Raw genomic sequence first — 25,865 nt, 5'->3', positions numbered from 1 at the left:
GATACTCATTTTACAGATGAGCAAACTAGACACAGCGAGATTATGTAGGTTGCCTACATCACAAAGCTACTAAGTACATTGAAAAGAATTAATAATATGGCCAAATACTTCTTGCGCCAAACTCATCTGTTCCCTTTCACACGTAAAAACTCTTGAATATGAACGAGACCAATTAAATAAAACCACCAAAAGGATTACCACCATCACTGCGTTTTTAGTATATACATAATACTAAAGACTCCACTTAGCATTTTACATATAATATCAAACTTAATCCTTATAACAGTCTTGTGAAGTAGGTTTTATCACCTTTCTTTTATAAAAAAAGGAAACTGAGGCTGAGGGAGGTTAAATTAGTTGCCTAAAGTCTAGCTCAACCTGGGATTCAATTTTAAGTTTCAACCTAAACCCTCTATTTTTATCTTCTACATCAAAAAACTTGCAATAAAACTTCATGCTTCAAAAGAATAAGTACATTCCCCTAAGAAAACAAAGACAGCATTACATACATCCATTTCAGATATATAATCTTCTGGTTTGTCCATAAATACTGCAGAGACTGGAACAGATGTGTTTTTAGACATCATGAATTTTAATGGAACTTCATGGAAGATTTGATTTCTCTCTCTCATTGTCATTTTCTTTTGGGGAAGTGGTGAATTAATATAAATTACTTTAACTGGTTTTGAACCTTAAAACAGAAACAGAAGAAAAGAGGTGATTAGTTTCTAGTAGTTATATTAAAAACAACAACAAAAACAGGATGTATGATAAAAGAATCAGTAAACAAAGAGACACAGGATAGAAAGGTGGCAGCACGTGTCTCCATATTTGCCACCCTTGAATCAGATCTTTAAAGTCCCTTGGAGATCTAAAAGCAAGAGAATCTGGCAAGAAAAATATGCTCTCTAACAACTTTTTTTAAAGGATTCTCTGCTTTCTATTGTTATACTTTCACTGTCATTATTACTCTGTTCCTATAGATTTATACTTTCAAAAAGTGATGAAATTTTTAGCATGTTTCACGAGACATAGTTTTTCATTTACGATAATTATGTTGTTAACATAATATTAATTCTGGAAAATATGAAAAAATTGTTAAATATGAACCAAAATAGAAGGGTAATAATCTTTCATACAAAGGAATTTATGTGCAAATATTGATTTTACTGTTCAAAGAGAGACTATGCTATGCTTATAAGTATATACCTATTTTAATTCTGAATTCCAATAACAGACAAGTAAGTAAGTCCTGGAAACTCAGCCATCTGAGGTTCTCTAGTACTGCATTCTTTTCATTTCAATAAAAGACAGAAGCGCCTTATCATTTCACGTATTTTTGGCCACCCTAAACCACAGTTGCTTCTCTACCTACCTCTCACCCCTCAACATCACTATACATTCTGTAGATCTAATAGCTCAATTACAATGATCAATTCTATAGTAGCACGGCATATCTAAAAAGTTCTACTGAATATAAATGTCAAATTTATATCCTCTTTAAACCAAAACTTAGATTTTTGTATCTGACAAATGACCACCTATGTTTAGATGGCTGAAAGGGAGCTGTTCCAACTCTTTTGAGAGCATTATTTGACATGGCATATCACAAACCTGCAACAGGTATGAGTTGAATACACAATGGAATTTCCCACTGTTCCTTGTAGTTTGGTCCATGATTATTTAATAAGGTAAATAACGATTGACTAGTTAGAGCTATCTGAGGGTGATATCTTGAAACAAGCTTCTCTGCATTTGGATCTTTACTAATATCCTGAAAAACAACATATAACTTGTTACTTGATTATATTTATTGGCAGTTTCTTTGATAAAGTAATGAAAAGAAGGGAGAGATTCAGCGAGGGGACTTTAGAACAATTAGGTTATCTGGACCCTTGGAGGTACAGAAGATTACTTGGAAGATCCAAAACCACCTTTCTACTTACATAATGCATAGCTGCAGCTGTTTGTTCTGCTGTTTCAGTGGCAGATATGTTATCTTTTGAGAGCTGCAACTTTGCAGGCATTGATGGAAATACTGTTTTCACATACTTTACACTGCCCTAAATAAGAAAAAAATGAATCTTTTATTGGAAAAATCTTGATATATTTTCCCTGTAAGAAAAGTATCCTTTCATTATATGAAACTTTTAACTTAAAATTCATTCTACTAAATGTAAATATCAAATTTAGAGCTGCCTTAAATCAAGACTTTCATGTTTTGGCCTGCCAATCACCATACAGATTTTTTTTTAAGAGGGTCCAAGACAAGAGTGTCATGGAATTTTCTCTGCACTTTAAATTCTAACTCCTCATTTTATGAGGTACAAATCCTAACACGGTATAGCAGAAACTTTAAAATATCCTCTCTACACACACTTCAAATACGATTCTGAGTAAAATCACTTAAAAGAAAAAGGGCTTCCTGCTTATATTCAGGAACATTAAGAAAGATGGGAACTAAGAAAAGAAAATCAAGAAATAAAGTTGGGGGGCTGGCCCTGTGGCTGAGTGGTTAAGTTCGTGCGCTCCAGTGCAGGCGGCCCAGTGTTTCGTTGGTTTGGATCCTGGGCGCGGACATGGCACTGCTCATCAAACCACGCTGAGGCAGCGTCCCACATGCCACAACTAGAAGGACCCACAACGAAGAATACACAACTATGTACCAGGGGGCTTTGGGGAAAAAAAGGAAAAAATAAAATCTAAAAAAAAAAAAAAAGAAAGAAGGAAAGTTGGTACAGTCACACGTTGCTTAATAACAGGGATACATTCCGAGAAATGCGTCGTTAGGTGACTTCGTTGTTGTGCAAACATCATAGAGTGTATTACACAAACCTAGATAGCATAGCCTACTACACACCTATGCCATACAGTACTAATCTTATGGGACCACCATCATATATGGGATCCATCATTGACCGAAATGTCATTATATGGCGCAAGATTGCAGTGACATTTTAAAAAAATATCAAGTATTGGTATCCATTAAATAAAAAGAAAGGGGCATATTTGTACTTCATAGTTTAAAAGTTATATCCCCTTATTGTCCAAAATTGAAACATAAATACTGCCTATGTGAAATATAAATGATATTTCAGACAAAAATAAGCTTATACTTTCATATGGTAAACTTTACCAAGGCAAGAAGAGTTTTTTCTAACTTTAATCCCATCTCTATCCTGAACGGGAAGAATCCCATTAAGCTGGTGACTTCATGGAGAGTATAGAATTCTGGATACTTTTTCACTTGTTCAACACAAGCTCTTAAGATTTGCTAGGAAATAAAAAATTAAAAGAGAAATTAATCTGTATCATACTTTTCTAGTAATGCAACAAAAACAATTTAGTTACATGTGATTAATAATTATTCATTTCAAACATTAGCCTCATTTCATTAATCAAAATTTTAACAATCCAGGTATATTGTATATTCCTTAATTGATTTAATCTTTTCTTTTTCAAAACAATTCTTTTAACCTAATTTCTTAAAATATTGATATTTACTTATACTAAAATTAGCAATCGGATTAAAATTTAAAATTAAATAGACAAGACGTATCATATTTTCTATGCTATTTAAGAAACTGTCGAAGAAATAAAGCCACATGAAAATTTCAGTACACTTGACTGCAAAAAAAGCAGTTACATGAATGATTAGAAATAAATAAGTTTAATATCCTAAAAAGATTCCCAAGTAACAATGAATTAACAAAGTAGTTATCTTACAGGTTCTTCTAATCTAAAATCTAAAAAATAAATGAGAATGTTATAAATAATTCAAATGATGGAGTATTTAGCATTTTCTTCTCTCCAAACTGTTTTCAAAATATTAATGACTTCCCAGGAAATATAATCAGGAAGGAAATAAAATTCATAGCTTTACTCAAGCAGAACACATGCCACTTGTGATAACATGTAAACAACTCAAAGAAGCACAGCAGTTTCGGGTGGGGGGTTATAACTAACACACACATACACTATCTTCTAAGATACGCATTTTTTCTTCTGTCAATGAAGTCTAATATGAAGCCTTTCGAATATATTTTACATTACAAAAGCTGTTAGCAATAAGCATATCTTTATAATCTATCTCTATCCTCTTCCCCTTCTGACATTTATAAGATGCGTCGTTATAGATCAATAACCACTCCAACATATCTTTTCATTCATAGTTTCAAATCCTCTTCTTTCATCCCTACTTCCCACTATCTTCCACATTCTTGCCCTCCATCCACGCTTTTCAGTACTGATCTTGATATTTAATTCAGGATATTATTTGCAACTAAGGCAGATGTGGGTCAACATGGAAAAGCTCTGTTTTTAAAAACCCCAGTCAACTGAAAACTCAGATTTGCACAATATTTTTGCTCCTCATTTACGATATTAGTTAACCTTCACCCGCAACATTCTCGTCTCGTGGTAGTCATTATTAAGACTGAACATGCAAAGTGAAGCAATCTATAAGAACTATGTGACATAGAGACTCGTCTGGTTAGATATTTATTGGCACACGTGTCTTGGTAAAATTCTGCTGAATGTTCCAGTGCTTTTAACTGAGTTTCACTTAGTTCAGCAATTACAGCAAGAGAAAGAATCACAGGAAAATCTAACACAGTTTTACACTTATACCAGATACGTTATGTATTATTAAAGGTATTTCACAACTGGTAGGTATTAAGCAACTAAAGGATCATTATTTGATGTACTTAATAAAAAAGGTTTTTAACCAGTAATTTATTTGTCTTTGAAAAACAGCTGAGTAAACAACAAAGGTTAAGTGATTCAGGCTGTTCCCCATCACTCATCCCCCAAATGTTGTTTAACACTCAAAATATCTTGAAATTTAAATCACTATACTCCCTAAACTTTATTTTGTGCCAGAAAGGAAAAATATGGTATCATACATGTTTGAAATCTAAAAATGTAACAGATACTACTTCTGGCAGTATGGTAGAGTAGGTACCTTGAAGACCAAACCTATCCAAATAATACTAGATCCTGGATAAATTACAACTAACAATTTTTATGCATTGCTGAACTTAGTAAAAAGCAAGGAGAATCTCCAAGGACCATAAACAAACACATAAACCCTAACACCTAGAGCGGGGAGGAATAGAAGCAGTGAACAGTAAGAAAACACATGAAAGACGAGGTGGCTTGAAGGCAAATGCCTCAACCAGTTCTAAGATCAGGGAGGGAGCTGAACATGAGAATCCTACATTTAAGCCTTGAAAAGCAGAGATTTGAATACGTGTTTGTACATCTATGTTCATAGCAGCACCATTTACAACAGCCAAAAGGTAGAAGCAACGCAAGTGTCCACCAACGGATGGACGGATAAACAAAACGTCCATATACATACAATGGAATATTTATTCAGCCTTAAAAAAGAAATTCAGACACATGCTACAACATGAATGAATCTTGAAGACATTATGCTAAGTAAAATAAACCAGTCACAAAAAGATAAACACTATATGACTGTACTTAAATGAGGGTCCCTAGAGTAGACAAATTCAGAGACAGAAAACAGAATGGTTGCCATGAGCTGGGAGGAGGGAGGAATTGGGAGTTACTGTTTAATGGGTGTGATGCAATAAGAAACATATATTTGGTCTTTGTCCCTGGCTCTTGACACACAGCTCCTAAAACCTTCCGTATCTTGAGGGATAAGTGTCTTTTGTATGTTAATGAGATGACTGGTGGCCCCTAGATAGCTTAATGATGGGGGATGGTTGCCAGAAAGACCAAGGCATGATTACAAGGTTAGAACTTCTAGTCCTACTCCCCCACCTCTGGGGAGGGGAGAGGAGCTGGAGATGGAGTTAATCACCAAGATACAATGCTTTAATCAACCATGCCTAAGAAAAGAAATCTTCATACAAACCCCTAAACAACAGAGTTCAGAGAGATTCTGGGTCGTTGAACACATGGAGGTGCAAGGGTGCTGTGCCTGGAGACGGCATGGAAGCTCTGTGCCCCTTCTCCCATACCTTGTCCTATGCATCTCTCTCATTTGGCTGTTCCTGAGTTGTACCCTTTCTAATAAACTGGAAATAGTAAGTAAAGCACTTTCCTGATTTTTGCAAGCTGTTCTGGCAAATTATTGAACCAGAGGAGAGAGTTACAGGAACCCTAGGCCCACTGCCTGGAGAGTTGGCGAACTGGTTGGTGTAGGGGAGAAAAACCCCATATATTTGGTGTCAGAAGTGTTGTAAGTAGAAACAGTTCAGAAATGGGTACAGAGTCTCAGTTTTGCAGGATGAGAAGATTTATGGAGATTGGGTGCACAACAACATGAATGTACTTAATACCAACAAAATACACACTTAAAAATGGTCAAGATGGTAAATTTTATATTATGTGTATTTTAGCACAATTAAAAATAAATTTTAAAACAAGGGAAGGAAATTCTGACACGCTACAACATGGTTGAACCTTGAAGACATTTTGGTAAGCGAAATAAGCCAATCACAAAAGGACAACTATTGTATGACTCCACTTATATGAGGTACCTACAGAAGTCAAAATTCATGGAGAGAAAAAGTAGAATGGTGGTTGCCAGAGACTAGGGGGAGGAGGGAATGAGTTATTATTTAACGAGTACTGAGGTTCAGTTTGGGAAGATGAGAAAATTCTGTACATGGATGGTGGAAATACATTCACAAACAACTTTGTGAATGTATCTAATGCCATTGCACTTTCCTTAAAAATGGTTAACATGGTAAACTTTATGTTACATACATTTTACCACAATAAAAAAAAAAGAGAGAGGGGCTAGCCCAGTGGCTTAGTGGTTAAGTTCATGTGCTCCACTTTGGCAGCCCAGGATTTGCAGGTTTGGATCCCAGGTGCAGATTTACAGAACTCTCAACAAGCCATGCTGTGGCAGCGTCCCACTTACAAAATAGAGGAAGACTGGCATAGATGTTAGCTCAGGGCTGATCTTCCTCACCAAAAAAAAAAAAAAGAAAGAGAGAAATGGAAGACAGACTGAGGTCTAACTTACGAAATCTGGGAATCCTAAAGAGATAGAGTTGAGAAAACGAAGGAGAAGCAATAACTGAAAACAACTGAGAATTTTCCAGAACTGATGAAGGATATGAATCTACAGATACAAGAAACACAAGAACCAAGTAGAATTTCTTTAAAAAAAGAAAAAAAAAAACCCCACATTGTAATGAAACTGTAAAACACTAAAGAGTGGTCAGACAGAAAAGACCAATTCCCTAAAAGAAATAACAGACAACACACTTTTCAATAACAATAACACAAGCCAGAAAAAGTCAAATTATACTTTCAAACATTGAGAAATAAAACAAACTGTCAACTTAGAATTATGTATGGAATGAAGCTATTTTATTAGAATGAGAACAAAACAAAAATATTTCCAGATAAACAAAAAAGGAGATTGTTCATCACCAAGACACCTTCATCAAAGGAACATTTAGAACATAACATTTCAAGAATAATGAAGAGGATCTCAGAATGTAGATTTGAGAAGAAATGGAAAGCCAAAAAACTGTCAAAATTTGTAGATAAATGAAAACAAACATTGTCCATATAAAATAATGCAGGTAGGGTTACAAAAGAGACAGCATTAAAACAACAATATCAATCAGCAGGGATGTGATGTGAGTCAAAATTCTCCACACGGTCTCTGTAGACATACAGATTAATAAAACAGAACAGACTCAAGAAATTGACCCACATATTGATGATAAAGCAATTCAGTGAGGGAAAAAATTCATTGTAAAAATTCCAGAGTAACCACTAAGAGAACAGAAAAACAATGTATCAATTCCAAATCAATAGAGGGGAAAAAGAAAGGGGAAAAAACATCAATTCTCTCAAAAGAAGTAAAAGAAGAAAGAAGTTTAGAAAAACAGAAATTACAAACAAGTCCATATACATCAATTACCATGAACTATTAAACTTTCTAATGAAAAGATAAGAGATGGTCAGATTTCATTTAAAAAGAAAAAAAGTAATCTAGTTAAACACTATTTTAAGAGGTATTTGTAAAATACAAGTTCTATAGATTCAAAGCAATCCCAATTAAAATCCCATCTAGTTTTTTTGTAGAAATTGACAAGCTGATTCCAAAATCTTACAGGGAAATGTAAAGGACTGATAACAGCCAAAACAATTTTAAAAAAAGAACAAAGTTGCACGACTTTACTACATGGTTTCCAAACTTACCACAAGACCAGGTGGTATTAGCATAAAGACAGATATACAGACTAATGAAATAGAATAGAGTCAAGAAATTGACCCACATATCGATGGTGACAAGGCAGTCCAATGAAGGGAAAAAATAGCTTTTTCAACTTACAGTGCTAGGCAGTTTCTCAACACTGGCATGATGGACATTTGGGACCAGATAACTTTTGGTGGTAGGGGACTGTCCTGCATACTGTAGGATATTTAGCGACATTCTTGGCTCTACCAACTAGATGTCAGAAGCATTTCTTCCTCAGCTGTAAGAACCAAAAATGTCTCCAGACTTTACTAAACATCTGCTGGGAGGCAAAATCACTCTCAGTTGAGAACCACCACGCTAGCACAACTAGATATTCATATGAAAGAGAAATAAACTCTGATCTGAACCTAACATGTTGAACAAAAAATAACTTGAAATGACCATAGACATTCATGTAAAAGTTATAATCACAAAACCTCTAGATCAGGATTTCTCAACGCAAGCACTACTGACATTTTGGGCTGGATAATTCTTTGCTGTGGGGGATGTCATGTTTAGCAGCATCCCTGCCCTCTAGCCAGTAGATATCAGTAGCATTCTGCCAGTTCTGACAACCAAAAATGTTTCCAGACCTTGCTAAAGTCCCCTGAGGGAGGAGGAGCAGGGGTAAAGGAGTAAAAGTGACCCCAGATGAGAACCACTTAGGGTTGGCAAATATTTCTGTGCTAGAATACATAAAAGCACTAACCATAAAACATTTTGAAAAATTAGCTTCATTAAAATTAAAATTCTGTTGAGAGACACTAAGAAGCATGTCACAAACTGGAAGAAAACAATATATATAATGGACTTGTATTCAGAATAAAGAACTTTCAAGATTCAATAAAAATAAAAACCAATAAAATCAGCAAAAGATTTTAACAGATATTTCACAAAAGAATACATGCAAAGCCAATAAGCACACAGAAAGATGTTAACACATCACTGCTCATCAGGGAAATGTAAATGAAAACCATAATGAGACACCACTACACACCCATTAGGTTGGCTAAAATTAAAAAAGATTAATAATATTAAGTGTTAGCAAAAGCATAGAGTAACTGGAACTCTTACAACATTGTTAGTGCGAGTGTAAAATGGTACATCCACTACAAAAAACAGTTTGGCAGTTTCTAAGAAAATTTAACTACACTTGCCATATGATCTAGAAATTCCACCCCTATTTACCCAGGAAAAATGAAAATATACGTCCACAAAAAACATGTACAAGAATGTTCATAGTAACTTTATTCATAACTGCCACAAACTGAAAATAACATAAATGCCCATCAATAGCTGAACTGATAAACCAATTTTGGTACAGCCCTACAACAAAACAAAAAGGAATAAGAAGGAACACATTATAGATACTTAGATCAATGTGCATGATTCTCAAAAATCATACTGAGTGAAAGAAGCCAGACAAAAAGGAGTACATTGTATGTGATTCAATTTTTATGAAACTCTAGCAAAGGCAAATCTAATCCATGGTGACAGAAAGCATATTGGTGCTTTCCTGGGGCCACGGATGGGAAGAGGCACAGAGATCTTTTTAGTGTGATGGAAATATTCCATATCATGATTGTGGTCATGGTTACACAAGAGTAGACATTTGTCAAAATGCACTGACATGCACCTAAAATGGAGACTTAGAGGGCTGGCCCCATGGCCCAGTGGTTAAGTTCATGTGCTCCACTTTGGATCCTGGGCACGGATCTAGCACCGCTCATCAAGCCACGCTGAGGTGACATCCCACATGGCAGAACTAGGAGGACTACAATTGGAATACACAACTATGTACTGGGGGGCTTTGGGGAGAAAAAGAAGAAGAAAAAGACCAGCAACAGATGTTAACTGAGGGTGAATCTGTTTTTTTAAAAAAAAGGATACCATACATAAATTATACCTCAATAAAATTAATTTAAAAATTAAATGTGGATTAAAAAGGGAGAGTTCAGGGCCGACCCCATGGCCGAGTGGTTAAGTTGGCGCGCTCTGCTTCAGCGGCCCAGGGTTTCGACGGTTCGGATCCTAGGTGCAGAAGTGGCACCGCTCATCAGGCCATATTGAGGCAGCGTCCCACATTCCAGAACTAGAAGGACCCACAACTAAAATATAGAACTATGTACTCGGGGGATTTGGGGAGAAAAAGCAAAAAAAAAGAGAGTTCACTCAGTATGTAATGGCTACACATCTAACAATATATAGTACAACCTTTTAAAAAAAAGTAGGGGAGAACATACAAAAACATTTTTCAAACTGTTTTTCTTTTTTCAGTAATCCTATTGATCAGTAGTATTAGTACTGGTATTCTGAAGCTGTTGTGAGTATGTGGGACAAAGCAAATGAGACATCATACATGGTATTTTTTCTTTAAATATATATTTCCTAGCCCCATCTGCTGAAATAGTCTCAGAAACAATGACCAACCCAGGAGCAATGAGCATCCTAGTGCCCAGATGGTAGTCTTGAAATACCATTTTCCACTAAAAGAAATAAGGGATCTTTTAGAAAATGGCTGATTCCAGGGCTGGAACAAGAAATGTACAAAACGAGCCTCAAGGACTACTAGAGTGACTCAAAAGCCAATAATGAAGAGCCTGTCACTGGCCAAAGTCGGTATTATTTGAGATTCAAAAAGAGTAATTGTAGGGGCCAGCAGGGTGGCATAGTGGTTGGGTTCACATGCTCCACTTTGGTGGCCTGGGGTTTGCAGGTTCGGCTCCTGGGCATGGACCTGTGCATTGTTTCATCAAGCCATGCTGTGGCGGCATCCCACATACAAAATAGAGGAAGATGAGCACAGATGTTAGTTAACTCAGGGACAATCTTCCTGCAGCAAAAAGAGGAAGATTGGCACAGATGTTAGCTCAGGGACAATCTTCCTTACAAAATAAAAAAGGGTAATTGTAGTGGACTAAAACCCATCAAATATGTTTAACTCCATGATTTAATAACAACATTTTTAAAAAAGAAAACACTGATCACCATTGGAGAATAAAAAGGAACCAATTAATTTTTTCAAAACTGATATATAAAGGGAAACAATCTAGCATTGTTTCTGCTACATGAACTGAGAAACCAAAGAGAAGATGAGGGAAAACATATCGTAATAAAATTATTCCAACTAACAAATAAAAATTAATGACGCAGTTAGAACCTTACAATTATGCAAACCCCAGCAAATGAATGGCTCTAGGCACTGAGCATCAATAGCTACTAACATCACAAAAAAGAAACAACCAGGGGCCGGACTGGTGGCACAGTGGTTAAGTGCACACGTTCTACTTCAGCGGGCCGGGGTTTTCCGGTTCAGATTCTGGACGCAGACATGCCACCGATTGGCAAGCCAGACTGTGGTAGGTGTCCCACATACAAAGGAGAGGAAGATGGGCACGGATGTTAGCTCAGGGCCAGTCTTCCTCAGCAAAAAGAGGAGGATTGGCAGCAGATGTCAGCTCAGGGCTAATCTTTCTAAAAACCCCCCAAAAAAAAACACAAAAGAAAAGAAAAGAAACAACCAGACATTTCGTGCCACATGATTAAAGAATACACTACGATCTGTGTGTTCAATTTCTCTGGCAAGACTCATTCTGATCAAGCTTCTGGACCTCACTGACAATTTGTAAGAAATACAGCTAAAAGAAGAACATGTTGAACATCACCATGAATATGCAATCATCAAAATCTAGGCTGTGGGAAACTCTACAAGGCAAATGACCGAGGTTCTTGAAGAGATAAACTTTAAAGAAACGAAAGGGAGGAAGGAGGAATTTGTAGATTAAAAGAGACCGTTTTATCAAATAAAAGAAAAACCTTCCAACATATATAACCCATACAATTTTTGTATTTAGAATATATAAAGAACTTTCACATATCAATAACAAAAGACAGAAAATCCAGTAGAATAAAGGGCAAAACTTGAACAGTCAATTGACAAGAAATAACCAATAAACAAATGAAAGATGCACAGTGTTATTATATATATAGCACCATATCCTCTGGCTAAAACTAAAATGACTTGCATCAACTGTTGAGGATATGGAGCAATAAAACTCTCAAACCCTGCTGGCTGGAACGTAGAGTGCTATAACCACTTTGGAAAACAGTTTGACATTATCTACTAGTTTACGATATGCATACTCTATGGCCCAATGATTCCATTTCTAGGTATATACCCAGCAGAAATACATGCACATGTGCATCGAAAGACGTGAGAATTTTCATAGGAGCATCAGAATAGCCCCAAACTGGAAACAATCCAAATTTGGATCAACAGAATAAATTGCAGTTTATTCATATAATGTAATAATGTACAGAAATGAAAATGATGAACTACAACCACAGACATACACACAAATCTCACGAACATAATATTGAGTGAAAGAGGGAAGGACTCTGTTCACATAAAAGAACAAAATGACTCTGTTCACATAAAATTCAAAAGCAAGTAAAAGAGAGCTAGAAGAACTACCAGGAAGAAAGGCACGGAGATCATCAATGCCAAACTTGGGACAGCATTATTACTTCATACAGGAGCGAGACACAGGGGCTTCTGGGTTACTGGGAACGTTTTATTTCTTGACTTAGAGTCACATAGGTGTTCACTATTTAATTATTTGTGAAACTGTATATATTTGTTTCACATACTTTTCCATAGGTGCATTACATTTAATAATATAAACAAAGTTTTAAAACAGTAAAAAAAATTAGAAAAATATATCGCTGACCCTGGGGTGGAGATGTAAAATGTAAATTAGAGAAAATGTGCTGCCAAGTCAATCTGGCTAAAAAAAATGACTTAATGCTGATTATTAGCTGCCAAATACTGTACTTTGTTAGTAAGCTTTTTAAGATTCACTTAACAAATAATTACACTGAGCACTTGAGCACTTACTCCGTGCTAGGCATTGTTCTAGTCATTGGGAACACAGCAGTGCACAAAACAGTACTTACATATAGGCGTTGTGGAGAACGACGATGAAAATAAAACATGGTAAAGGGGACACTGAGGGTGATGCAATTTTTTATAGGGTAATTAGGGGCATCCTAATTGATAGTTGGCATCTGAACAGAGAGAGACTTAAAGGCATCAAGGAACTAATCCATGTAGATATCTGGAGGACAGTTTGCCAGAAAGCTGGGAAAAGTCAAAGGCCTTAAGGCAGGATCACGCCTGGAGTATTCAAGAAACATAAAGAGGCCAGCAGGTGGGAGTGGAACAACTGAGAGGGAGATGTGTAGCAGAGACACAGGCGGGGGGGAGGCGGGGGTGGTGGGGAGGCCTGATCAGGGCACTACAGGACTTTGTAACGACTGTCTCTTCCTGAGTGAGATGAGGAGCCATTTGAAACCAGTGAAATGAGGGGAGGTGATTTATGTTTTAAAACCATCACTCTGGTCCTTTCAAAGGCACTATTAAAACAGGAACACCTACAGCTAGTTCCTTTTCCATATAGAAAAATATGACACTGAATTTTAGTATATCATATTTAGGTTCAGAGAAAATGGAATCTTTCCTTTTATTTAGAAGATTCATTCTTCTGGTTCATATTAACAAAATTTCACCTTAAAAAGTTTTTTTTTAAAAGGTCAAACTAATACTCTCTGCTGTCCCCCAAATTATAGTGACCAGTTTGCTTTTTTTTAATTTGTGGTAAAATACACAGAAAACTTACTATCTTAACCATTTTTTAAGCGCAGAGTTCAATAGTGTTAAATGTATCACATTGTTGTATACAGTGACTAGTTTTAAAGGCTTAAAAAAATTCAGACTGGCGTCGGTGTTTGTAGATGAACTCTACTACAATAAAATATATTAATAACTACTATTTAAGTACGTACTCTAAATTTCTCCTAGGCCCACTAAATGACAGTAAAGTGATTTACATGCTTTGCTAATAAAGGTGCACGAAGAATTCAAGTATCAAAAAATGAACTCATAGTTGAAACTTATCATTTGGTGGCTGGTTACCATGAAGATAATGAATACAAATTTATGTGACTAAGGCCCATTCAGATTTTTAAGGACCAAGATAACCCCTTAAACACCCATTCTCTTGCAAGGAAAATCAGTGCATCAGATCAAACCACCCATGAGAGTAAAATAACTCAAATACAGTAGTTGGATCATTAAAAGAAAAAATCCAAATAGGGATATACTACAGTACCTGGTTTTTCAGGTGTTAGTGTTTCTATTATTTAAATACATGATGAACAAAAGACCTATAATTTTGTCTCCATAAATTGATAATATTGATATTTCCATATGCTGTTGGCAGGACCATCACACATTTTAAAATGCCGCTATTGCCTATTTCTTGGTAGTTTAAGTAAATGTGATTTTTTTGTGTTTTACCTCTGTGAAGAGACGAGCATCATCAGAAAGCATATTATAATCCTGTGCACATTTCTTTGCAGAATTCTGCAAAAACTTCAGGAATTCAGTAACTTCTTCATTCACATGTTTTTTCATATCCTGATTTTCAAAAAAGTAGACGTCTTGGAATAAGAAGCTTGGTTAAAAACAATCACTTCTCAATCATTGCTCTAATAAGGTGGACTTAAAGGATAATTAAACTAGCATATCCAAAGCAGAAAGCAAAAAGAAAAAATAAAAATATTTATAATGACAAACTTGTTATTAAAAACTCCACAAAAATGGAGAAGCAAATGACTAAAACATGCTTAGGAATTAATAAGCTTATTTTATAAAATGCTCTTAATTAATATTAAAAAGGACAAACACCCAAATGGAAAAATGAGTAAACAATATGAACAGGCAAGAAGAAATAAGAAATAGCTTATAAACACATGGAACATGTTTATTTTCATTAGTAATCACTGTAAATTAATGTACAACAAGGGATCACCATTTTTTCCACATCAAATTACAGGTAAAAAAGGGAATGTCTAGTATTAGGGAAGATCTTTGTTTTAAAAAACCCTTCATACAACAGTGGTACAAACAAACTGGTTTAAATGTTTTGCAGAACAATTTACCCATGAGCCACTATAGATCAAAGCCTTAAAAATACGTATAGTTTTTGATCTGACAAATATATTTTTAAGAATTTCTCTCAAGGAAACAATCATAAATATGAACAAAGAGTTTGCAACAAAGATGTTCAGCACACCATCATTTATATAATTGAGAATTTGGAAACTACTTAAAGTAATAATTAAAAATTTAAAATTGGTTCAACGAGCAATGTAAAGTTTTACTGCTAGTACTTAAGATGAACTGGAGTGAAATACGCTCAGAACTAGAGCAAGATGTCTGAACTACAATAGAACCAACAAAAGAATTAAAGCACCAATGCTCTGCGAATTAAACTCCTTAAATTTCTCATTTTCGTTAATGTGATTGCACCCAAAAGCATAAAAGCAGATTTAAAATATTCCCTAACTTAAATATTTTTATTGAAGCTAAAGAACAAAATACATACCAAGTACTGCAAGTAGTCATTTTTATTTATTCCAACAGCTTTGGAATTTGCAGGAATTTTTGCATATTTAACCAACAAGTCCACATAACTCCTCTGCTCTCTCTGTGAGAAACGAGAGAAACGAGGATAAGGAACTCTTGGTTTTGGGAGAAGGACCATTCCAACTGTGGTTTTAACTTTTTCCTTTGCTTGAGTTGCTGAACTAACTGCCGGCTCATTTTCTACAGAACTTGCTGAGGCATTCAAATTTTCTCCTATACGTCTGGAAAAAAAAATACAATTTACAAATATGTGCTTTTCGCATGAAGATTACTATCATGGAACGGCATGATTCTCAATCACCACGGAGAATATAGCATGATTAACACAGTAAATTCTGGATTATTATCTAACTCTGCCACCTGCATTTTGATGTTTAGCTATTTGGTGTAAATTAAGTATTCTGCAGGACAGGATCACATTACAAGCTTACCTTCAATTATCTGATGGAGAGGAAGAGGCATAATCCTTAGACAAGTTATTCAATTTGGAAGTTTTTTCTCTTTATGAAGAAGAGTAAATCATTCTTGCCAATTATGTATGCAGGTATTTTGTGTTTATATTTTATTACAATGCAAGTTGTTTTTTAATGCTTAAATTCTTCAGTAAGATATATCAGTTAACAGGGTGAACAGAAGCCACTAAGAGCAGGATATGATGAGGTCACTAACTTGAAATTCACAAATTCTCACTGAGATTCTAAATTTTCTAGTTTCCTCTACTTTAATTATGTCAAGAATTAAAAAGAAAATTCCAAAAGTGTGTGCCATGTTTTATGTAAGCAATAGTGGTTTAAGAAAAGTTGTACAATCCTCTATCACTCATGTACATGGCCGAGTCCATGGAAACGTCTCTGTGTTTTGTATGGATACAAAAGGGAGATCTTAGCATACCTAAAATGAAATGCACTAGAGAAAGTAGTGAGTAGCTAGAGAACCTGTTACATATTTGTTTATGAAATGCTTCCCCTAAATTTTTTTAAAAATCACCTCTCCACCCTAATTAAAGTATAGGAATACAAATTTCTTATCTTGTTTATAATCTGTCTCTATTCCTGCTTTTCAGTTGTTGAAATCTACATTTTTAACAAGGGTGTTTTAAACTACATAGATACACACAAAAGTACATTTCTTTAGCCTCTACAACTCCAATTTCCACCACAGTAACTGTTCCCTATGATTTGATTCCAAATTAAATAACAATAACACAAGAGGAAGGGAAACTAATGAGAAGGATAGATTTCTGTTGATTCATTCTTCAATCTTAAGAAAAACAAGTATATGCATGAATTAATATTTACTGAGTGACTCATTAATATTTAATGAGTGACTACCATGTGCCAGCCTTATGCTGGGTACTGGAGACAGGACCAACATTGAGCATGATACAGTCTCTACTCTCTAGGACCTTATAATCAAGTGGATCAGAAAAATGAATGGAGAAAAAAGAAAAATAAATATGTACATCAATACAATGTGACTGCGGAAATCTCAGGTTTCTAAACTGAACATACTGAATAGGCGACTGAGGAGAATCCTAAGGACATGGAGATTAGGGATTAAGAGGGAGAAACGGGAGGGGAAAGAAATAAACAGAGCAGAGGTTCTCAATCATGACAGTATTAATTCCCTCAGGACACTCTGGAAGCCTGTGGGTGCATCTGGATTGTCACAAAAGATGGAGAGAATTAAAGACACTTAGAAGTGAGGAATACTAGATGCCTGCAATGTATGATTGTGTCCTGCACAACTTTCAAAAGTCCCTTCAGGCTTTCTCTTATCATATATAAGTAAGTCTGGTCTGCTATTACTTACCTTAAAAATATATTTTATTCTCTTTTATTTTTCTTATGATTTTTGTATGGTATAGTTTATCTTACTTCTCTTAAATCCAACCTTAATCTTATAGCTGGGGCATCTGACTACTTCATTATATCTTCTAAGGTAGTAGTATCTATGTATTTACACATTAAAATATATGTTATAAATTATTTTCCTTTTATTTCACGTTTATATAGCTAGGACATTATTTTTAAATATTAAGTCTGTAGTTATTATTATCTATGAATTTTCAATTCAGGCTAGTAAAGGAGGTCTTATTTTTTATAAACATTTGTTAGGAAAAGTGGGAGGGTTTCGGCCTGATAAGGTTGAGAATTACCAACCTAGATCTATGTCTGGACAAAGGGTGAGTTAAGCTCCTATCTAAAACTACCACTGATTTGTTTTAAATCAACTTTACAACACTAAAATAAATATGGTAAAAATTCTAAAATTCTTAGAAAAAGACTTAGGGCCCCCAAATAAAGCAAAATATTCAAGAGAACCCTTTTAGAACTAAACTAAATGAATGGAAAACTAATCAAAAGAGCTGGTTAGTGAACGGGAAAAGAATTTTGGAAATTAAAATAAGGATGTTTAGATTAGTTTTGAAAATAATACAGGTAAAAGAAGACATACTTAGCTACTAAAGTTTCTCCAGTAACTGTATAAAAATAAGCATATTTTCGGTTAACAAAATGAATATTAACTGCTGATCTTGGGAGAAATGTATTACAACAAATTGATTTCTCACTAAAAAATGTCTAGAGAGCTTTTCAAACCTAACAGTATTGTGTCTGCAACTCTTAACAATACTGCTTCACAGCTGTCTCTCTGAATATGAGAACACGTCTGTCCTTGTGGCACAAACTGGCAAATTTAATTAAGCTGCTGCAGCAACAAGATGCTGACTCAGATACGCCAGAGTAGGAATGTCAAGAAATTCTAGCAGTTTAAATTGGCTACATTCAGCAAAGAATAAAACGGCAGCACATCAAGATCATTTCCATGTGCAATGCTGTCAAAATCTTCATCAGGGTGCAAGCCAAGAGCATCTGACAGGGCTTCTCAATCCACCTTTACAGCATTATATTTTATTTCAGCTGATGGTTTGAAGTTTTCCCCCTTCATTTTGTCAACTACCCGTTCTCTTTTTTTACTTAAAGTTTCGATGAGAAAAGGGCAGAATTGAAAACTTTTCGTTCCCTGTGGTTTAGGTCTACCGGCCGGGTCGTCTCGTTGAGCAGCCTTTGGAAATGGCTTCTAGAGTCTACCTGTACCTCCTGGATTTGATTCACTTTCTATATTAAACATGTTAAAATTTCACAATTTTCTTTTTTGTATTGGAAGCTACTGTCCTCCTTGTTGACTTAAAACTCAGTTATAAATATCTACAATCAGAAACTTTAATTTAAAAGAAGGTAAACATTTACCTTTCAGTGGAGGGAGAAGGGTCGAATAAAAACTTCCTATTGCTGAAAGCTGCATAATTAGAGGTATCAATATTTTCCCAAATGTTAAAGAACACAAAAAATACAAAATTAGGGCTAATAAAAATGTTACATTCTTCCTAGTTTTTCCACCAAGAAAACAGTTGTAAATCAATATAGTCTGGAAAACCATTCTTTACTACAATAAAATTTAGTAAAACTTAAGCTAGCAAGAAAGACTAGAAACATAAGAAATCGATGCCTTGCATCTTTATTTTTTCTATACTACAAGGTAAATTATACTACTAAATTATTTTTTGCTATATAGAAATCTTAAGGAAAACAAGCATATTCAAAGAAAAAAAGACTAGGGATTAGGTATACTAAACTGCCAGCAAGATGTCCTTTCTCGTACATAATCTATAACCTACACCGGGGGTGTGTTGAACAGACCTGCACTAGAAAAGAACCACTAAAATAATTAAGAAGCAGTGACAGGATGAAGAAGATTAATACAAGATTTTTTAGTCTGAAAAGATGAAGGCAGAGATAAAAGCTCATGAAACGGTGCGGAATTATTTTTAAAAAAGGTAAAGATACATGTTCACTAAATCCCAGGCCACTACAACTGGTAGGCATTCTTTGACTCAAATAAACAAAGGCAATGCTTACTTTATTTAACTGATAATTAAGTTTTAAGAAATTAATTACCTCCAAGAAATGGTACCAAGTTGGATAACAGAAATAGCTTTTAAAAAATTTCCATAGATGCACATTCATAAATGATCTATGGTCTTAACTTTCTATAGTTGATATTAGCAAAGACATTATAATCATGCACTTTGGCAAGAAGAATGTTGCTTCTAAAATGACCTCTTTAAAACATTAATTTTTGAAATTGTCTCTTTAATACAACTTTGGCTTTCTTTTAAGTGAACCTATCTACTAATTTGATGGGATCAAAAAAGCACTTGTTTAAAGTTTTTTAATGGCAATCTGACAATACCTATCAGTAAAAAACACATATCCTCCTCTTATAGGAATTTATTCTACTTATACCAGTACATGTATAAAAAGGATGCTCATCGTAATAGTAAAGGAATGGAAACAACCTAAATGATTATCAGTGGGGCCAATTAATTGATTCCATAGACACATCCCCAAAGGTTTAGATTCAAAAGACTGGCTTGAGAGTGCAAAATCAGTACTTTAAAAAAGCTCCAGTCTGATGAGCCAGTATGGTAAGCCTGAAGATGAAGATGGCAAAAGAGCTGAGAAATACCATAGTCACCAGAAAACTATGAGAATGAGATATTGCCATAGAGAAGAGCTCACTGATGATCTTGAGAGGAGCAGTTTTAATAGACTAGTGAGGGTGGAAGCCAGATTAGAGTGGGATGTTCAGTGAAAGCAAGAGCAGTGGTATGTGCAGAGAGGGAAATTTTGTGGAGCGGTTTGGTGGGTTGTTTTTTTTGGTGACAAAGACTGGCCCTGAGCTAACATCTGTTGCCAATCTTCCTCTCTTTGCTTGAGGAAGATTGTTCCTGAACTAACATCTGTGCCAATTTTACTCCTGCCACTGCATGGCTTGAGTGGTGTGTAGGTCTGTGCCCAGGATCTGAACCTGCAAACCCCAGACCACTGAAGCAGAGCTCGCAAACTTAACCACTATGCCACCGGGCCAGCCCCAGGGAAGTTTTTTTAATCTTGTTTTTTCAATCCATTCTTCCAATCTATCTTTTGATTGGAGAGTTTAATCCATTTACAGTAATTATTGATAGGGAAGGACTTACTATTGCCATTTTGTTAATTGTTTTCTGTATGTGTTTTAGCTTTTTTGTTCTCCATTTCCTCCTAGCAAGTATATACAAGTCTTTAAAGAAGTTTAAGTACAAATGAGAGAAGAGGTAAGAAAGTAACCAGGAGGGAAAGTGGAGTCCAAGGGACTGAGTCAGGAAAAACTTGAGCACATTTAAATACTGATCAAGAGAAAAAGAAGATACAGGAGTAAGAGGGGATACTAATTGACAGAAAGGGTACTGAGAAGGAAAAGATGGGGTCCCATTTGATGCAGAGGCTGGAAATATGCAAAAGGAGTGGAGAAAGAATGAAAGTGGATGTTGAGCTCCCCTAAGGGTGCTCCCCAAATCTTCATTTGGAATATTCACACTTCTTTCTGGTAAACCCAATTACTTGGTTTCAAGATTCATCCACAATAGAGTGGAAACAGCCAATCACAAAGGAAAGAAGAGCTGTTATAGCAAGCAAGCAGTGGGAAGGGAAAATTATCACTAAATAGGCATTTTCACACCAGAGAGGAAAAAAAATCTCCGGGAATTTGGCAGTATCTATTAAAGTACAAAATTTATATACCACCTGACCAAAGATATGAATTTATCTTATAGCAATGATTACAAGAAATTCATCAATGTACTGTTTATAACTGCAAAAAAAGAACACAACATTTTGCAATATAGGACTAACTAAATGAATTAAAAGTTCATCTATATAATGAAGTAGTATGCAACCAGTAAGACGATTGTGCTATACGTAGAGGCATGGGAAGATACATGAAATACTACCTTAAATGAAAAAAAGCAAACCGAAAAACAGGTTTATAGTATTTATAGTATTCATAGTATGATCCCATCTTTATTTTAATATATATCTGTTTGTGTGTGGAGAAAGGTCTGAAAAGATATATACATATACACCAAAGAGTGGTTATCTTCAGGCATTGGGTTCTATTTTCTAATTTTTACATTTCTGTAATTTGAATATTTAATAGTAGATATAGATATAGAACTTCAACTATCAGAAAAAAACAAATATGGACATAAATAACCAAACAAACATATTACCTGTTAGATAAAACGCACAGTTCTTTTAAGCTTGGAGCCATGGAATGATCTTTATAATTTTCTCGAGAGAAAAATGTCTTAAGGCCATTTTTTGGGGAAACATCCCTGCGAAACAAAGTAATTTACTTGCATTTGATAACTCAAAATTTCAAGCTAGATTAAGCAGCATAATGGTACAACTGTAATTTCTAACTACATGTCCTCTACACCCCCTTTCCCAGACAATCACATTTTTAATAATTTTATGTACCAGATGTGTGAGTTTAGTGTTTTACTTCTTGGGTAGCTTTTAGCCCAAGCCCATTCTAACATTCTCCACTTCCACAATCAGCCTTGCTTTTTCCTTTAGAACCCAATCAAATGTGAGAGATACTCGAGAGTTAAAGATTGAACAGACTGAAATACAATAAAGGGTCTGTCGGGGCAGGGCTCACCTCAGGCTCTGTGGAATAACATTAAGATGTTTGACTGTTGAAAGAAAATGCTGCTCAACTTATTTTTGTTTCATGCACTATTGCGCCGGGCCAAAAGACACCACAAAGACTGAATATCCTACTTATTTTTGTTAACTTGGCAAATGTGATAAATGGTGTGCCTCTGCTAAAACCACTTCTAGGGTCATATATGATTTTCCCTAACATCATAATTCATTTACAGACTAATATATTATAGTCAATGCTTTCCATATAGTAAGCATCCAAAAAGTGCTGGTTAAACGAAGGAATTAAAAAATTAAAACCACTGAGAACCATTCATCTAGGGAAGACAAAGATAAGTAGGATTCTGTGGAAAAGGATAGTTTTAAGGGCCACAATACTGTGCAAAGGCTCTAGACCACATCTGGTTTCACAATGTCAATGGTATATAAGAACATCTGTGCTGCATGGGAACATTCTTTATGGCAAGGAACATAAATGTGCATGCCTCTTAAAACTTACAACAGAACAATCTAATCAAATGGCAACTTCTGGCTGCCCCAATCCCCAGATGGGAAACTCTTAGCATATTTGCTCCATATCCATTTCTTACTGTTTTTAAAGGCCTTTATCCAAAAAACTATGATTATGGTATAAATGGTAAAATCATAATGTCTTACTTGCTATGCACCACTGCAGTTTCTTATTACTTGCTATGGTACTCTATCTGTGAGATCTCATTAAATTCTACGGTTTTTGCATATCATACTAAAACAAAGTCATGGGACTCAGGGACTGTGAGCTCCTGGTGGAAGGGACCATTGTCTGCAATAAACAAATACTTACCGAGCACATACTATTCTTTGAGTCACTTACTATTTTAATCATCTTTGTAATCTCTTCAGTACTAACTTTTGTATTCTCCTTGACTAGCTAAGAGTAGATGCTCAGTAAACGCTAAATTGATCTAAAGCAGCTCATGTATTAGTTAGATCTCTACAAAGCCACTATATTACTTAGTCCTCTATTTGTGAAGTTCTCATACACTTCTAAAATATAATCTATGCATTTACATTATCACTTGATACAGATTTCAATATAACAAAAGGAAACTTGTCTATTCTTAAAGAGGATCTTCTTATTACTGGCACAGAAATGGGCAAGGTTCCCAGACACAAGAAAATTCCAGCATCTCTCCTTCACTTAGAGACCAACAACAAATACATGATGGAGTTATAGCTGTTAGCAATGTGAGTGCTTAATTGTCATCTCCTTAGGGGAGGAAATGCAGGCAGCTGTAACTCAAAAGTGCTCAGTATGTGAAGATGAGAATGGGGTACGTTCTGAGCCACCTGTTTCCTCCAAATCTCTCCAGGCCAGAAACCTTTCCTAATCCAGCCACCAGCTCCCCTTCAGTTCTGTTTAGGGGATTACAAACAGATGTCACTCACCAGTTCAGCCTTGGTTCACCCATGGCCATCATGGAGCTCATATTCCTAGATTTCTGCTTCACTCTGGGTCAGAATTCTGCTGCCTGGCAGTGCAGGGTCCAGCGGAGGCAGGATTTTATCCCGAATCTACACTCAATTGAGGAAAAACAAAAGGTCAAGATCAAAAGCAGATGACTGGCTGGGCCAGATGCTGTTAACTCAGGTGAGGAGGAACCTGTTCCTGACACCTACCCTCAACCGACAGACAGCTAAAACAGAGGACAGCAGACCGATGCTTATTCCCAATGTTGATGTAGGATGAGTCCTTCTCCATTTACCTTACTCTAGGAATGTCACTCTGGGGACACTCTCTGAGAAAGAAGAGTCGCAGCATGATGGTGTTTTCGTTGCTTACATGCTAGATCACCTTATGGCATGGAGCTATATGTCTTACTGCAGCTCCCTCCGACCCCTTTACTGACAAAATAAATCTTGCCTCTGTTTTCCCAACCATACACTGTAAAGGGGCATATTTTGCCAAGCCACGCAGGACAAAAGCTCCCTGGATATCAAGACTCTTTCAAGGAGAACCTCTCTTCGGAGGAGGCTGAGGTCCAGGCAACGTAAGTGACATTTCTCAGGATCACTTAGAGGAACTGCCAGGACTACGAATCTAGCTTGCTCACTCCCTGTGTGGCGCTCTCCTGTCACCCGGGGCAGACTGATCAAAGCGGTAGGTGAGAAGCTACCAAATTTAGAAGTTGGGTCTCTCGGTACCCGACGGGCCCGACCGGCGCCCCCTTAACCCACCTCTCACACTTCACCCAGTGTGGGGCTGAGGAGGGAGAGCCGATGAAGGCAAAAGGCATGGCTGAGGGAGAGGGGACGAAAGGAGAAACAAGGTTCCAGGAAGGCAGGGAAAGGGGCGAGCACAGCCGGAGGAGGGGGTCGCGTCGGAGGGGCCCGGCCCGGCCGTGGGGCCGCCATGTTCCCTCCTCCCGCCCCGGTCCGAGCGCGCCCGCCCGCAGGGCAGCGCCCTCCTTTCGCGTCTCGGCTGCAAAGCAGCCTTTCTGCCCACCTCGTGGTCCGCCGGGCTCTGGCCCCAAGCACGAGCCCCACTCCATGCACACTCCATCCCACTCCTCTCACTGTCGCGCGCTCTAGCGAGGCCGTATTTAAAGAACGTGGTCGCGCCGCCTTGGCCCTGCGTGATGACGTCACGAGCGACGCAGCGGGCGCGGCCAGTGCGACTTCAAAAGGCCGCTCCCCGATCGGGTTATTCCGTACAGTCCGGCTGGAAACTGCGAGAAGGGAGTAGGGGTTGTGTGTTGTTCTAGAAAGTCCTCGACCTTGCAGGGGTGATAAATTGGAAGGAGGGCAGGCGGGGCGAGTACAATGCTGGAAAGACCCAAACACATTTGTTTGTGACCTTAGCCAAGTAAGTTAACTTTCCACCATGACATCGCATCAGTAAAAGGAGATATTATTAACTCTTGCTTAGTACGGTTTTTGAAAGGATTAAATGAAGTAAGGGATGAAGCTGTGCTCAGCACAGTGACTGGCACATAGTAGGGCCTCCACTCCAACCCATTTTAGATGTCAGTTTCCACCAGCGGCCATTCTGGCTCTCCACCAGTTTTATTCCCATTCGTTAAGGAAAGGTTTATTGAGGGTTTATAATTTGTGCTTGGAGCTGGGTACACGTAGGACTAAGACCAGATACTGGTTTTTCAAAGAGCTTTTGATCATTGGGAGTCTAAGACATTCACCTTGAATAATTTATAAAACAAAATAGAGAGTGATAAGCTACATAAGAGAGGTTTCTGGAAAAGATTGTGTGAGTTTACAGAGGGAGGGAAATTACTAGTGACAGGGACAGAAAGCAGCTTTGAATAGCTAAAGACATCTTTTGAGTACTTATATGTCAGCACATTGGACTTAACCTGCCCGCTCGTTTGAAGAACTTGAAGTATGTGAACGATGGGAAAGGGCATTCTAGACAGAGACCAGCACAAGGAGCTGCATAAACCTATTTCACGAATAGAGTCCAGTTCGTATGCTAGCAGGAAAGCATGTTCTAAATTTTAGAATAATTTCTGATAGCGTTTAAAATTATGTTTATGTAAAAATTATGTTAAAAATCTCCCTTGAATGAAGGGACCCTTAGGTAGTTTGTTTT

The 25,865-nt window shown here is 36.5% G+C and overlaps 1 protein-coding gene across 9 annotated transcripts in view; it reads right to left on the bottom strand.

Annotated features, from left to right (window-relative positions):
• ICE2 (interactor of little elongation complex ELL subunit 2) overlaps positions 1-25,023 on the bottom strand; it is a 65,142-nt gene extending 40,119 nt beyond the window's left edge. For 5 of the 9 annotated variants that reach the window (XM_044764777.2, XM_014851034.3, XM_070500619.1 and 2 more), the window contains exons 1-9: positions 24,765-25,023; positions 23,708-23,833; positions 21,841-21,945; positions 15,691-15,952; positions 14,601-14,720; positions 3,137-3,274; positions 1,947-2,063; positions 1,615-1,774; positions 510-691 (exon numbers count right to left, since the gene is read on the bottom strand). In XM_044764777.2, coding sequence (XP_044620712.2) covers positions 510-691; positions 1,615-1,774; positions 1,947-2,063; positions 3,137-3,274; positions 14,601-14,720; positions 15,691-15,952; positions 21,841-21,945; positions 23,708-23,748 — 1,125 coding nt within the window. In that variant the 5' untranslated portion in view covers positions 23,749-23,833; positions 24,765-25,023. The remainder of the gene's footprint in view (positions 1-509; positions 692-1,614; positions 1,775-1,946; positions 2,064-3,136; positions 3,275-14,600; positions 14,721-15,690; positions 15,953-21,840; positions 21,946-23,707; positions 23,834-24,764) is intronic. The other 4 variants (XM_070500614.1, XM_070500623.1, XM_070500622.1 and 1 more) reach the window with 4 other exon arrangements.
• Positions 25,024-25,865: the final 842 nt, after the last annotated feature.

This window comes from Equus asinus, chromosome 2 (genome assembly GCF_041296235.1).
Source record: "Equus asinus isolate D_3611 breed Donkey chromosome 2, EquAss-T2T_v2, whole genome shotgun sequence".
NCBI classification, from domain to species: domain Eukaryota; kingdom Metazoa; phylum Chordata; class Mammalia; order Perissodactyla; family Equidae; genus Equus; species Equus asinus.
The sequence above is the reverse complement of the archived record's forward strand: the minus strand, read 5'-3'. Positions and strand labels throughout refer to the sequence as shown.